The sequence below is a fragment of the Sorex araneus genome, chromosome 4, assembly GCF_027595985.1.
Source record: "Sorex araneus isolate mSorAra2 chromosome 4, mSorAra2.pri, whole genome shotgun sequence".
NCBI lineage: Eukaryota > Metazoa > Chordata > Mammalia > Eulipotyphla > Soricidae > Sorex > Sorex araneus.
The window spans coordinates 54,959,799-54,976,152 of record NC_073305.1 but is presented as its reverse complement, the minus strand read 5'-3'; the positions used below and the strand labels follow the sequence as shown (position 1 = coordinate 54,976,152).

The window sequence follows — 16,354 nt, the reverse complement described above, 5'->3', positions numbered from 1 at the left end:
GTATAGATCCTTCATCTATTTTGTTAAGCTGATTCCGAGGTTAAGTTGATTTTCTGAGGCACTATTGTGAATAGTATTGCTTTTTAAAAATATTTCTTTCTTCTTTTTCATTGTTGATATATAGGAAGCAATGGACTTTTGGGTGTTGATTTTGTAGCCTGCCACTTTGCTATACAAACCTATTGTTTCTAAGCTTTTTTGTAGAGTCTTTAGGATTTTCTTAGTATAGTATCATGTCGGAGCGATAGCACAGCGTTTGGGCGTTCGCCTTTCACGCGAATGACCCGAGTTCGATTTCTTCACCCCTATCGGAGAGCGCGGCAAGCTACTGAGAGTATCGAGCCCGCATGGCAGAGCCTAGCAAACTACCCGTGCATATTGGATATGCCAAAAACAGTAACAATAAGTCTCTCAATGAGAGATACTACTGTTGCCCACTCGAACAAATCGATGAGCAACGGGATGACAGTGACAGTGATTAATGACACTCAATGTGCTTTTGAGTCTGTGTTTGCGCTGAATGTTCAGATGTGTTTCCTCTAGGCAGCAGAATGTTGGGTTCAATTTTTTGATCCAGCCTGCCACTCTTTGTCTTTTAATTGGTGCAGTTAGTCCATTAACATTGAGAGAGATTATTGTTATGGGGTTTTGTCCCATCTTTCTGCCGAAGTTTGGTGTATTTGATGGGCTTGTCTTAAGGTTGCCTGTTTAATTTTGCTTATAACTATGGTTTTGAGTCTATGAAGTTCTTGAGTTCTTGTTTGTCTGTAAAGATGTGTGTTATTCCTTCCAATATGAATAAGAGTCTAGCTGGATAAAATATTCTTGGTGAGGCGTTTATTTCATTGAGTTTTTTTCACTCTATTTCACCACTGTCTTCAGGCCCTGTTAACTCAATTTTCTAAATGTTCACAGGTTCTGGAAGTTAATGTACAACTTCCAGATACTTTATTTGTATTTCAGATTTCTAAAACATCAAACTGAGCCATAGAAATTATAGGTGGAAGATGATATATTTTAAAGTAGTTTCTAATGTTTCTTTCTAGAACAAAATAGGGATTATATTTTCTTAAAGAGAAAAGAAAATCATTGTTACAAGAACTTCAATTAATTTATAACATTTTAGGATTATGATTTTTCATTATTATATTTTTATAGAAAGATTTTTTTCATGTATACATACATTTATCCTAATTCAATGAACTAATTAAGATGAGCCAAGGAAGTTCATTCTTACCTGAGACATGTTCAGTCTTTTTTAAGGGATATCGGTTTTATGAAATGGAGGCTTTTGATTTTTAGGAACATGATTTTGTTCTAAGCTAGTATTGTTTTGTTTTTGTTCTTGTTCACTTTTTCTTCTTTTTAATGCCATCCATGTCTATGCACATGATCATATTATTGACAGAATCAAGTCTCTTCAGTTACACTTTCAGCATTGAGAAAGATTCCTTTTCTTGCAAGAGCTTTGTGATTAAAGACACACTCCCCCTTGCTACTTTTATCAAAATTACTTTCAAACTAAAATTTAATGTGTTATAATTGATTTCTTAAATGAAAAGATTGTAGTTTTAATTTAAAGAAACATAAGAGTCTATCAATGAAGTTCTTATATAATACTCTGATATTAAAAGTTAATTTGACTTCTTTAGAGCCTCTAACAAGTGAAGTATATTGTTTGCTTGGTCCTAATGCCTTTAAGATTAGTTATTAGGAATTTTTTGATAACACAAATTCAGACTTATTTTACTTGTTATAAAATGACCTGTATGATGTGATGATTTAAATCAAATGGTATACCTTTGGAATAGAGCATTGACTTTCAGTTAACATTTCTAAATTAATTTTAATTGCCATCATATATTCATTATACATTTTAAGGATAAATATCACTTTAATCATGCTAACTTAACCTTAGGTACCTCATATGTGTTTTGCACTACATTAGGCACTTATATAAAAAGTTTGATAAATAAATTAAGTATGTTACTTCTGAACTATGTTTGGGCATCTTTAAACATATCAATAACTTTTTTTGTACTGAGTAATTTAGCAAAGTGTGATTGATATTATCGATTTTTGTTCTCCCAGTGAAGATTCTTTCACCATTATTATTTTTTACTAACTCAGCATCTCATTTATACTTAGTATTTAATAAATTGTTAAATTTGCCACATTAAGAAACTTTCTTTTATGGGGCTGGAGAGATAGTATAGTGGGTAGTAGGGCACTTACCTCATATGGCTGAACTGGGTTTGCTCTCTGGAATTCCATATGGCTCACTGAGTACTACAGGAGTTATCCCTTAGCACAGAGCCAGGAGTAAGTTCTGAGCACCACTGGCTTTGACCCCAAAACAAAAAACAAAACAGACTATATCAATTTGGGTTATATTTTCTCATCATAACTAGTTGACCTTGATAATAAGACTCGAGTAAATTATTGGCCAGCTAGATAAATAAATATTCTGTTATTCACCCTTAAATATATTGTACAGAGATGCATATGGAAAACAACCGACACATATACATATCTTTCTTTCCCAGAACTTTCTGTTTGAGGTTCTGATTTGAAACCTTTTCTTGTAGCATCTGAATCAAACATTGCATCTCTTGGGATTAGCATCTCTGAAACCTTGTGTTGGTCTACATTATAGCTGTTTTGGAGGATGAGGTCATCTTTATGAAGTTACCTCCAGACTTCTCTCTGTTCCCACTTTGGTATTCTTTTCAACTCAATCTCATTATGTCTTCTTGTTTAAGACCCTTTGAAGGCTACTTATAGTACTCTTATTAAGGTCTTAGTGACCTCTGTATTCCTGAATCTCTTGACTAGTTCTCACCTTTCATCTTATCAAAATACCAGCGGGACTTAAGAAAGTTGTCACCTTCCTCCATGAAATGCTTTCTTCACTCTTCTTTCAGAATGCCCATACTCCTGGTTTCCTTTCTGCTTCACTGATTTTCCTTTTTAGAAGCTTTTCATGGTTCTTCCACTTTTCTCTATCCCAACTAATGTTTCAGGGCCCTGTTCCTAGTCCTTGCTTGGTCTTCTATATTTACTCCCTTAATTAGTGGCTCTAATTTCAATATTGCCTGTCATGCTGTAGCTGATACATAACAGACTTTTCTCCAAAATTTAAGCTGTGATAACTTTGCCATGGTCTCTTATTACTCTTTCTCCGTTTACTCTCTTCAACTAAGCAGATATCCTTACTGTTTTAAAGCATAGCTTATCGCTATCACCATAGCACCCTGTGCATTAACATTCAATAAATCTTTGTTGAATAAATGAACGAATGTGTAAGCAGCTCTTCATTGATTTTAAGATGACCTATATCATTTTACATTACTTTCCAGGGCCTATTTGATTAAATTACTTTCCTGTTTGCCAGAAGTGCCTCCTGAAGTCCCCTCTCACCCCATTTCTTTCTCTATTGCCAGCTCTTTAGACTTTTAAGGTCTTCAAATTTTCTGTGGCCTCTCCTGTAATAGTTTTTCCTCTCTTTTTTTTATCCGTTTTTCTTATTAGCACAGCTAATTTCTTTTTATTCTTCCAAGTGAGTACATTGTTGTTTCGTTAGAAAAGTCTTCACTCTTTGTTTTATTCATTCTGCAGATCCAAGATTGCATGCTTTCATTGATTCTAGACCACCTACTTCATGGACATAGGATGTATTTTTCACAAAGAGAGACTGTAGGATAGCATAGCCTCAGGTAGTTTAGGTTTATTGGGTTACTCCCTTCACGGTGCTCCCATTCCTCTTTGTTTATTTGTAGCTTCTTTCTTAGTATTCTGTTGACTTGTAAATATTGTTTTTCTCTTCTCCTTGAGTCCTTTGCATAGTTTATTCAGAGCAATGTCCTTTTTGTATGGACACAGGAAGACTTAGCAAATGCTATGCTTTTGTAACCTGGGAGTCATTTGACTCTACATGATATTTTCTTCCTGGGCATCTGTTCTCTCAACCTAAGCCTCAGCTGCCCTTACTTCCTAGCACACCCAAAAGCAGGGTCCCGACGAGGGACGAGACCGACCCAGGGCAAGCAATGAGTTGTGTGCTACCCTGGCATGGAGATGGGCCTGGCCAAAGTGCCTAATGCTTAACTGTAAGTTAAGAGCTTGATCATGGACAAATGTTGTCATGATCCAAACAGCGATAACTAGATTTGGATCCTGCTGGGGTGAGGAATGATTAATCTGGCCTGAGTGCTGTGGTCTGAGCCTGTGGCAAGATGTTCCCAGGAGAGCTGCCTTGCAAGCCTCAATGTATCTCTTGCTATGTCCATACAAAAATAACTAGTATTAAGATGTTAATAAGTGTTTGGACTAAGGAAAGGAAAAAAACCTTAAGAGTCAGGAAGGGCTTTGGAATGCCTTGCCCTCAGGAAGGGCTTTCTTATGTTGATTTTGCTACCTGGCTGGGTGTAGCCTAGAGGGCAAGGAGAGAGAGAAGTAGGGGGAGAGACTAGAGAGGAGAGAGGCTGCAGTTGATCCAGAGAGAGGAGGGAACTGGGAGTGCGGGAGATGAGAAAGATGGAAGATTGAATAAACGGTAACTAATCAGCAACCAGCTTGGTCCTCGTTCTTCTTTCACCTGTCCTTGGCCAACGGCTGTCCCGATCCAGTCCACACACTGCGGTTCCAGAGCACCGAACGCGGGCGGTGAGACAGAGCTGCCTGGAGAGCCTGCGAGTGCACGCGCCCCTCGGCATGCCTTACTTTTTTACAAGAGACCATATATGTCTTATTTTAAAAAAATTTTGAGTCCTGCATATACTTAATGTTCAGTAAATATGTATTGAATGATAGCTCTAATTTTCATACAGATAAATTCCACACAAATAATCAGAATCAATGACCTGGTTTTGTTTGTTTTGGTTTTTCTTTCCCTTGTGTTTTTTTTTTTTTTTGAAAGTCTGGTTCTTGCTCAGGGATCACTTCTGACATGGGTTCAGGGGACCATGTGGTATGCCAGGGATCAAACCCAGGTCAGCCTTATGTGAAGCAAGTGTCCTACCTTCTATTTGATCACTTCAACCTTGTCTAGACTCTTACCTTTCTTTTCATGCAAAAAACTGGATTATTGGGGACCAAGGGATAGGACAGCAGGTAGGGTACTTGCCTTGCACAAGGCTGATGTAGGTTCAATTTCCAGTATCCCATATGGTCCTCTGAGCCATGCCAGGAGTGATCCCTGTACACAGAATCAGGAGTCAACCTTAAACACTGCCAAGTATGGCCAGAAAAAAAAGGGGGGGAAAAAAAAGAATCCAGGCAAGTTTTATTTAACTTATCCGAAGATTTATACAAAATCTTTATTTATACAAAATATCCCACAATGAAGGTGTGACTCTTTCCTGTCTTCTTACTAATCTTGTAAGTAAAGCCTTTTGGGAACCTGGGCTTCTACATCTAAGAAAGTTGAATTATAAAGCTTTCATTTTTGAGGGCAAATATCTTTCATATTATATCTATGCCTGGGCTACTAAAGAAATCAGTCATAATTTTTCAGGGCACTTGTCAAGGATGACTATACTGAAGTTGCCTTTACAATTTGGACTTTGTAATACTTGTGAAATGTATGTTAGTATACAACTTAATTGCTAAAGTGAAACAACTGGAAAAACATTTAAAAATCAGTTGTGTGTTTAAAATAAGTAAAAGAAGGGCTCAGCAAGTTACAAATAGCTGGTGAAGTAAGAGAAAAGACTTTAAAATTGATATATGTGTATTTTACCATACTAACCTTCAGTAAAAAAGACAAACTTTTATGAATTTTATGTATTTAGTGGACTTGTTTTGACTAACAGTAGTTCCACATTCAGCATTACTTAAATATAAATTTGACATAAAGAGTAAGTTTCAATTTACTCGGCCACTATAAAATAGAATATTGCAAAGTTTATTTAACATTTTGACACATGCCATCACTGTATGTCAAATGTTATTAAAGTACTTCTTTTGGGTCAGATAATCACTCCATGGTATTGTCAGACTTCTTTTAATCTTGTAAGTAAAGCCTTTTGGGAACTTGGCTTCTCCATCTAAGAAAGTTGAATTATAAAGTTTTCATTCTGAGGGCAAATATCTTTCATATCTAAAAATGTTCATAAAAAAGTGCTGTATGTGTATTAGTCTTTATATTTTAAGTTAGTGAGATTTATAAAATTTACTAGGGATCTTTTGTAAGTACTGATTTCATACATTGGTGCTCCTCAGCTCTATTTACGAAGTCCATTCTGCAAGAAAAAAATATGGTAGATAAGAGAAGATTCAATGGAAGATATGGGAAAGATTAAGAACGGTTTTTTAGGCTGTCCTTGTTTTTGTATCTCACTTTTGCTCTGTAGTCAAGAAACCTCTGGTTTGCTTCATTTGCTTTTTCCATAAATGCAGATGAGTCTGATTCCTATTGAATTTTCCAGAGCACATGTCTCTAATTCCATATTTGCATTCTCTTGAAACCATTTACAAACTTATCATTTTAAGATAAACTTATTATTGTTTTATTTTAGAATTAATATATAAGATTAAATATGTTTAGAATAAAATACAGTACAACCTAAATTGTTCAAGAATGTTGCAAAAGTCTACCATGAGAATTATAAATCAGAAGGTCTTTTGTATACACTATTTAAAAATGTGATACACTATTTATCTCAGAATAGTTAAGTTTATTCACTTTTTAAGTCTGGATAACTAGAAAATAGCAAACATGAAGACTTGAAGTCTTTGTGTTGAAACTTTTACTATTAGATTTGTAGGAGAGGTTTATAGATGAGTGAAGGTTATTTCCTGCCCACAGTTCCCATTTAGAAAAAACTGGTTCTCATAGGCATGTCTTAGAAGGATGGGAAACTAAAACATCTAGAAAGAGTATCATAATTGTACTGGGTAACAGAACTGAGCTTACAGTGGTGGGGAATGAGGAGGAAGGCTGTGTTGTCTGGGATGATACTGGTGGAAGTTATGGTGTTAGAACAGTGTATGCATAAAATCCTGTCATTAATAATATTGTAAATCACAGTGTCTAAAATTTAAAATAGATAATAGGTGTCAGGGATGTTTAGTTGCATATAGTTGAGAAGTAAAAAAAGAAGTTCAAAGCATTACAAGAAAAGAAACTATAATAACAAAAGAAGTAATATAAAATCAATTATTTCTGAAGTAGATTTCCACTATCAAGAGTACCAAAGAGTCCCTCTTCTTCAAATATTTTTAATATGGATGGGGGGGGAATCGCAGTTACTAATTTGAGAGCATTAAATTAATTAAAGTGTATTAACTTAAAAAAAGGTATTTTAGGGGCTGGAGCGATAGCACAGCGGTTAGGGCGTTTGCCTTGCACGCGGCCGACTCGGGTTCGATCCCCGGCATCCCATATGGTCCCCCAAGCACCGCCAGGAGTAATTCCTGAGTGCAGAGCCAGGAGTAACCCCTGAGCATCGCTGGGTGTGACCCAAAAAGCAAAAAAAAAAAAAAAAAAAAAGGTATTTTAAACCAAAATAGTTGCTTCCATCCATTACAATGTGGACACATTTAAGGCCATATGAGCTGTTTATGATTCTTAAGCCTTCAGTTGGAGTTTTTATAATTAGAATTGTTTTTCTTGATCTATTGTTTTTTATTAAATGGTTTAGTACAGTTAAAACTGTCAGTGAATAAAAATAACTGCCTCATGCTTTTATGACTGCCTTGATGGGAATCTGTAGTTCAATTTTATATGTCTATTGAATGCAGTTCTGTGTGTTCAGTTTCTTGCAACCTAATAAAAATAGTAAATAAAAATTACTATTTTTTAAATTTTCATTAAAAAATTTTACCAACCCCACAGATGGGGTTTTAAAAGGCAACATTTGTTGTTAAAGTTTGATTTTCATCAACTTTTTGCTTTCATAAATAGTTGTAATTCACGGGTACTGTTATTGTTGTCTATACTATATTGCTAGATGCTAAAAGCTTCAGCTTATTGATGGTTTGTGGTTGTATTTGTTTATATGCACATATAAATGGTGTAGACATTTGAATCTTTATTTCCCCCTCTCATTCTAGTTGGACTGATCCAGAGGTTTCTTGTACTTCAGATTTACATACCCCTGGGACAAGACTTCTCCACTGAATTGCTGTAAGATATACAGAACTTCTTTCAATGTTTTATGTGCACTAGACATTTGATCAATTAAGGCAGTATGAACAGTCATTAATTACAAGTGGCAGTTTTTGCATTAAAGTGCAGTGACTTATCAAGTCGACATGAAGTAATTAAACTAATTTAATCGTATTTCTTAGATATCACTGGAATCTGGCAATTCCCTAGGGAAAGGAAGAAATTCCATCTGTTTAAGAAAATATCAAGGATTATGTTTTGTGATTAAATAGTCTGCTTCTTGAAGAAATAATTAATCCAAGCATTTGAGATTTGGGTCCAAATGAGAGTTAATGCTATATTTTCACTATCTACTATTCAAAACTATGTTTGGCTTAAAATTGATTTAAGCACGTTATTTTGTAACTTGTATTTTAGTGTAGAAGTATTTGTGTGTCCTGTTTACATGAAAATGACTTCAAATATATTTGTTTTGAATGACATTTTGAGTAGGTAATTTAACAAAAATCAGATATGTAGCACTGTAGCACTGTCGTCTCATTGTTCATTGATTTGCTCGAGCGGGCACCAGTAATGTCTCCATTGTGAGACTTGTTGTTATTGTTTTTAGCATATTGAATACGCCATGGGTAGCTTGCCAGGCTCTGCTGTGTGGGTGGGATGCTCTCGGTAGCTTCCCTGGACCTCTGAGAGGGACGGAGGAATCGAACCCGGGTAGGCCACGTGCAAGGCAAATGCCCTGCCTGCTGTGCTCTCACTCCAGTCCAAGAAAAATCAGATACATAAGTTTTAATTGAGATGTTGTCTGATATTATTTTGGTAATGAAAATAACATTTCATTTATGCACATATAGAATTAAGTGTTGTTTACTTTTGTGAATAAATTTAAAACTTTCAATTAAGGTATGCCATTTTACTTTTTTTCTTTGTAGTAGCTATCCAGAACCTAAATTTTGACTTTTATTTTTCCTGTTTTAATTGATGAACTTTTCCATTTATGAAGGCTAATTTATAGTGGTTATGTGAGTAAAAACTACGAGGATGGGAATGCTATATATGTATTTGTTTGTTTGTTTTGGGTCTATACTTTGCTGTGCTGAGGGTTTATTACTGGCTCTGAGCTCAGAGATCACTCGTGGGGGCCTTGATGGACTCGATGGGGTGCAAGCCTTCAAATACAGGTCAGCCACAGGCTAGGCAGGCTCCCTATCTGCTGTACTGTCTCTTTGGGAAAGCTGGCTTATTAAAATGGAAGCAATATGAATCTGAGGCTATTAATTTCTTTGTTTATGTGAATTAGATCATTGTTATTTAGTATAGGAAGATAAAAATAAATTTTAGCTAAAACAGTGTGAAATCTCATTTCCTTGAGTGGTAAAAGGTAGATGGAACAATTTATTTTTAAATTATTATATAAAATAGTTTTATTTCACTCTAAATCTTTTATTCAACTCGAAACCTCAGATAACTTCTGAAATTTTCTGTTATCTGCCATGGTCACCAAGATTAAAAATAATAATAATAGAGCAAATCGATGAGCAATGGGATGACAGTGATGTAACATAACCAAAGCTTTATTTTCTTTTTATACATATTTTTTCTACAGAAAGACATTTTCAAGTCCCTAAAGAGAATCAGAGTATTATATAAAGAATCAGTATCATATAATACTTATTTTCATTAGATAGTAGGGAAAAATGGTTTCCCACCCAATTTTACCTTTTTACCTTTTAGCTTAAGATATTTATGTAAAATTAAATCCAGTAGCTCTTATTATTCTAATCTCTCCTACCTATACTTTGAGATTCATCAAAAGCAGAAGAGTGTTAGTAGTTGATTTTGTTTTTAATCAAAGATGTGCAAGATAAACATCTTAATAATGCTTTTCTATGCAAAAGTAACCTTCATATAAGCCCCTAGGCTTTTGAGCTTTTCATCTTCCTTTAGCATTTTATACTGTTTCTTTAACTTCATTTTTGGTCTTTGGGCCAGAGTGGCTATGCTTGGATACCACTCCTCAGTGCTCAGGGGACCATATTCAGTACCAGGGATTGAGCCAGAGTCAGCTGCAAGCAAGGCAAGCACCATAAGTCCTGTACTACCTATCCGGCCTCACGTCATGCTATCCTAACTAATTTAAGAATAAGTAAATCTTTATTCAGAAATGGAAAAATTTATTAACTTCTAACAAGATTGCCATTGATTTAAGCCAGGCTGACTATTCTTTTATTACCCTATAGTAATTTATCATTGTATAAATAATAAACATTTTCATGGGTTATGGAAGTAACAGCTCTTTATTTCAGTTGACCATAATTATGGATTTTTTTACTTTCATCACTACGTGGACATACTTTTAAATCTTACAAATGGCTTTATTTTTAAAATTTTACAAAATAAGTTTTATATGAACAAAAGGTCACATTAAGTAACTCTATCAAGACCTTGTGCATTTTTCAGATAAGAAAAAATTTTAACTTTGCATAAGAATTTCTTGCTAATAATTATCAGAATATTTTGGTTTTTTAGGAAATGACAGATACTATGTAAGAGGAAAGTCAGTTTCTAAAATTATACATAGGTATACTTTTTTTTGCTTTATATATTTATATATATCTCAAGTATGAATTGTCTGACTACAGCTTTTTCTTTTATTGTTCATAAAAGGACTTTCTTTCAACCCCTTTAGTGTGTTACTGTGTTTCTACCAGCGTAGCTTCAGGCTATTTTAAATAATACATTTTATAACAAGCTTGGAAAGTCACATAGCAGAAGGATATCTGAGTTTTAAAATTTTCCATTGTCAGAATGGGTAAGGCACTTTGTTTCACAAGGATACATTAGCACATCAAGAGCTTTTTCTAAGTGGAATCTTGCCAGCTGATTTATGAATTTAATCATTTTCAGCATCATTTTGTGTCTCTTATGTCCATTGGATGGTTATACTGCTCAGGAGGAGGTCTTGTATCTGTGGGTGAGAGGATGCTTTAGAATGGGTAGCACCTCTGCTTGAGGAATTGTTTATTCAGTAAACAGAATTATTGGATATCTATTATTGTAAGGAACAGTGTCAGACATGGAGAAGTTACTATACATTGATCTATATACTTGCCCCTATGCTGTCTCTGCTTCCTTTCAAGTCTTGAGCCACCATCATATTTCTCCTGACTAGTATTAGAATAGCTCATGGATTTTACAGATTCTTTGCCTGTCTTTCTCTAGTCTCCACGTCATAGCTAAGGTAAAATTCTCATCATACCAGTGATAAAGTTCCAAGTCCTTCATGTTCCTTTGTGCTCTGCTCTTTCACCTCTCCTTTCTTGTCTCATTTTGTTGTGCTGTGAGCTCATTTGTCAGCCGAATTGGCTCCTCTACAGCCAAATTGCTTTCTTTTCCTTCATAACCTTTTCTTATGGTCCTATGCACAAGTGTTTATATTACCATTTCTTTGCTTTGTTAATCTCTATTCAGTCTTCTCTGCTGGTGTCCTATCTCTAGGAAGTCCTTATTTTTAAGCTCTTTCAACTAAATGATGCTTATTTTGTTTTATATTTACCCTAGGCACCATAGTTTACAAAACTGTTAATGGTCAGATTTCATGCATAAAAAAATTCTGTCACCACACACTCCACCAGTGTCCACTTCCTTTCATCATTGACCCAGTGTCTCCCCCACTTCCCTCATCCTCTCCTTTGTTAAACTTTTCTATTACCCAGCACTTTCCATTACAACTATGACAATTTATATTTATGTATTTATTTCATAATATGAATATGGGTATCTCTGAGTTTTATGAATACAGGAATCCCCTTTGTTTAACTCAGCATGATATCCCAGCCCCTGACATAGTGCCTGGTACAAAAACTCTAAAATGTGAATGAGTGTCTAGAGTGACTAATGAACTGAAGTGAAGAAACAAATTCAATCACCCTCATATAGTTTATTCTGAAAGTGAAACATCAGTTAAATGACATTTTAATTACATCTTGACAAATGTTATGGTGGCATAAGAACAAGACCTCTGGGAACTTACAAAGTGTTAGGAAACTAAGATCATGGTCTTGGAGCTAGAAAGATTCAGAGTCAGGACCTTGTGCTAATTAAACTTATCTTCTATTTAGATTGAAAGTAATAATACCTTACCTCATGTTGTTTGAAGAATTAAATGAGTAAGTTAGCATACAGTGATAATGGCAAGCATTTGTTAAGTACTTTCTATGCACTTGGAAGTACTCTTAAGTATTTTATTGTAATCCTCAAAACAAGCCTACATGGTAGTGATAATTATTGCCTCTGGTTTACCTTTGAGGATGCATAAATCTGTGAGTTTGAGGAATTTCCCAACATGTGAACTTGACAGAGGTTATATACCTATAACTTTCAGAGACATTTAGACATCCATCTAGAATTTGTGTTTGTACCACTGTATCATGCTTCTATGCTTCAACATTTATTTTTCTACCATCAGTATGTAGTGAATTTCATTTGAATTTTTATTGATGGAAGTATTAAATCTTCTACATTTTCTTTAGGGGCTTTCCATAATATAATGTTATAATTAGAGATGTTCCAGGAAGGCAAGTATTACCAATATAAGAAATTTATTTTCCATCTTTACCTTTTTTTAGCAATAACTAGCTCTAAAATTTAAAAGTTTTACCCATCTCTTTTATTCCCCAGTATTTTTAATCACAAATGTGATAATGCTCATATTAGAAATAAATAAAAAGAGAAAACAGAGACAATGTATAGAGTAACAGTACTTGTCTTACAGGTGGCCAACTCTGTCGATCCCTGGCATGGTGTATGATCTCCTGAGCCTGCTCAGTGACTTCTGAGCAGTCAGGAATAACCCCTGAGTACCGTCCCCCAATCTCCCAAATAACCATCCTGCCGGAAAAAAAAAAAGAAAGAACAAAGAAATAACTTCACTACTTTTTAATTGATCTTTATTTTATTCTCTACTTTTATAAAGAGGCCTAGCTTCTTTTATTCTACCTTTAACATCTGAAAATTATATTATTCAAAATTCCTTATACCTGTTGGTAAAGTGGTCTCGAGTTTTATAGCTTGACCAGCTGCTACTCCACACATACATTTTTACATGTAGTACAAGGGTAGTGTTTACCTTGCTAACACAGCATATTTAGCAAGAAAGCAACAGAATACTCTCATGTTTTTCTTTGTAAACCCCACAAAAGGGAAACAGTCCTGTCCTTATATTTTTTGCAAGTAAATCTTCATTTATACTTGCTAATTCTTAGTCCTTAGTTTCCATTTTTTATTTTATTAATAAAAGACTTATTTCCAAAGTCTTTTAGTGTGCTATAGTCACACTGTTTGACCTGAAGTTAAATGATTTAATAAACAACATATTTTTAAAAGTTCTTTCATTTTGTATTCTCTTCCGTAATGCATCATCAAGGAAGTTGAAAGCTAGCTACGCCCCTGTTCCCAGTGTGGGTGGTTAGGTGTTTGAGAGCCTGGGGGCAGGCATCTGGTGCATGGGAGGAATACCCTGAACCTGAGCTCTAGAAAAAGAACCTGCCGCCTTCTGAAATAGAAATCTTTTCACTGTATTTGATGTTGCCAATCACTCTAAATGATTTCGAATATTATATTTTAGACAGAAATTGCATTCATTTTACTGAGTATTGTTGAGCTGCTTTAATTCCCTTCTCTATCCCGATTTTGTCATTATTTCAATGAATTCTGAGAGACATTTGGTACTGTTAGTGCCTCTAGTGAAGTGACATTATTTGCCTCATTTTTATTCAGCTCAGCCAATGCTTTTTCAATATATGGGATGAAAGCATGATAAAACGGTGGAGGGCAGGGGCATCACGTGCTGTTTGGAGAGGTGGGAATTCTGCTTCTGTAGGTCCTAGGGACTGTTACTGCAGGATGGTGTCACATAGTCAAACCCTTAGCTGTTTGAATACTGCTTTTTGTTTGAAATATGTTGAACAGATTCTTAGAGATCACTAAAAAGATGCCTAGTCTGTTGTTTTTCTTGTTTGGGGTCACATCTAGCAGTGCTCAGGACTTAGTTCCAGCTCTGTGTTTAATTCTAGCTCGGGAAACTAAATGGGATTCTAGGATTGAATCCAGGTTTGCCACATACATGGCAAGCACCTTTCACACTGCACTTATTCTTGCTCTTAAAGATATCTAATTTTTACAAATTTTGTTTGATCTTTTGTGATTTATTTATTATGACATTCTGGTTTTATCCTAGAATGTAATCTAAGATTTATGATGCTCGTTCTGGAATTTTTTCCTTACTCTTTTGCTCTATCCCCTTGTGATGTACTTTAGGGGTAGATACTTAAATTTTCTTAAGAAAGTGATATATGTCTTTTCTTATTTTTAATTGCCTGAGTAAAACTATACTGACTTAGCAAGTTTTCTTAGCAAAGCTAAGAAAGTGCAAGAATTTGGGGGCTAGAGAGATAGTTCAATAGCGCAGCCCAAGGAGCTGAGTTCAATCCCTGGTCCCCCATAGGAGCCTGCATACCCCACCAGAAGTGATGTAATGCCAGAGTGCAGAGGCAAGAGTAAGCCCTGAGTACCACTGGGATGTGACCCAAGATACAAAGAAATAGACATACAATGAATTTTTAGGAATTTTTAGGTCTGTGTGGATCTCAAAGCTTTTTTTCTAGTTCCGGACAGTGGAAATGTTACTGTTGTGCAATTTAATAGCAGTTGCCCTATATTACCCTTCTTTTGTGTATTATTGCTAATGAACTGAATGAAGAGGTTAGTAAAGAAATTCAACAGAATTTCAGATCTTTCTATCACACTGAATCTTGCTCTTACCATCCATTCTTTAGTGCTATTTATTGGAGACAATAAAGACTCCTTTGAAACTATTAGTCAAACTAAATATGGCTTCACAGAGCTGTTTGTATTTTTGTTTTCAAATATTCCATTAGTCTTTTTCAACCATTCTGAAATGATCAAAGTTGGGAGAATATCTACATTTTGTGTCTGTGAGTTAGAATGGCACTAGTGAGAGAACCTTTGAGATTCTAGCCCTTTAAACAAGCACCATTCTTTCTCTGGAATATTATATTCTTATCTTTTTTGGTCATTTTAATGCTTTTTGTTAAAAAAATAGTGGTTACCATGCAGTTCTTAAATTATTTGTAAAAGTAGATAATATCTAATGGCAAATTATTATATTTAGTGAAATCTTCTATGCCATTGAGGGAATTCATTTATAAAGAAATATGTTTAGAACTGCACAAAATGTCCAATAATAGCTCTTTTTTATATTAGTATTGTATACTAAAGTACTATCAATATTGCAAGTACCATTAACATTTTGAGTGAGTCTCATAACTAATTTCAACTTCTATTTTTTCTTTTTAATATCATCAGTATTTAAATATCATGATTTTAATTATAACCAATTAAATATACTTGTATAATCAGTATATTTTGTTACATGCATTGGTAAAGAGAAATTTTAAGATGCTTTGCATACTGACTTTCATAATGTATTACATTTGCATGCCTTAAAATAGGTTTCATGTGTAAGTTTTAGATAACACATGTAGGTATATAACTCAGATGCCATATTCATTTTTTGTAAAACATATGGCCTGTAAGATGTCTTTTTTTTATGGTTCTTAATTTGTTTCATTTGCTGTTATAAGTTATTTTTTCTATATTCTTTAGATAACAGATAAAATACTAGCAAAATAAAAATTGTATATATGCACTTTTTGGGATTTGTTCTTAGTCCGTAAAATCACAATAAACTATCATATATTCATTAACTCTCAGTAGCTAGCTAGCCGGGCTCTCCGAGAGGGATGGAGGAATCAAACCTGGGTTGGCTGCATGCAAGGCAAATGCCCTATCTGCTGTGCTATCAGCTCCAGCTACCGAGAGTATCGGGCCCGCACAGCAGAGCCTGGCAAGCTACCCGTGGCGTATTCGATATGCCAAAAACAGTAACAAGTCTCACAATGGAAATGTTACTGGTGCCCGCTTGATCAAATCGATGAGCAGTGGGACGACAGTGCTATAGTCCCACATTTATTAAAGTATTATATAATTAAATGATTGTTACATACATTACTGGAGCAGAAGTTAGGCTTCTAAGCTAGGTCTGAGTGTAAGCCTAGGAGTCACTTACTCTGCACGTCTTAGTTTAGAGACTGTGGTCAAGTTTTTCAACATTGTTAAATGTGTAGCAAGTGTGAAACTCAGAGTTTGAGTCTCTGGCACTAA

General features: G+C 34.9%; 1 protein-coding gene across 3 annotated transcripts in view; it reads left to right on the top strand.

Moving 5' to 3' along the window:
• CFAP20DC (CFAP20 domain containing) overlaps nucleotides 1-16,354 on the top strand; it is a 312,336-nt gene that overhangs the window by 9,927 nt on the left and 286,055 nt on the right. For all 3 annotated transcript variants that reach the window (XM_055135696.1, XM_055135697.1, XM_055135695.1), the window contains exon 4: nucleotides 8,056-8,128. In XM_055135696.1, coding sequence (XP_054991671.1) covers nucleotides 8,056-8,128 — 73 coding nt within the window. The remainder of the gene's footprint in view (nucleotides 1-8,055; nucleotides 8,129-16,354) is intronic.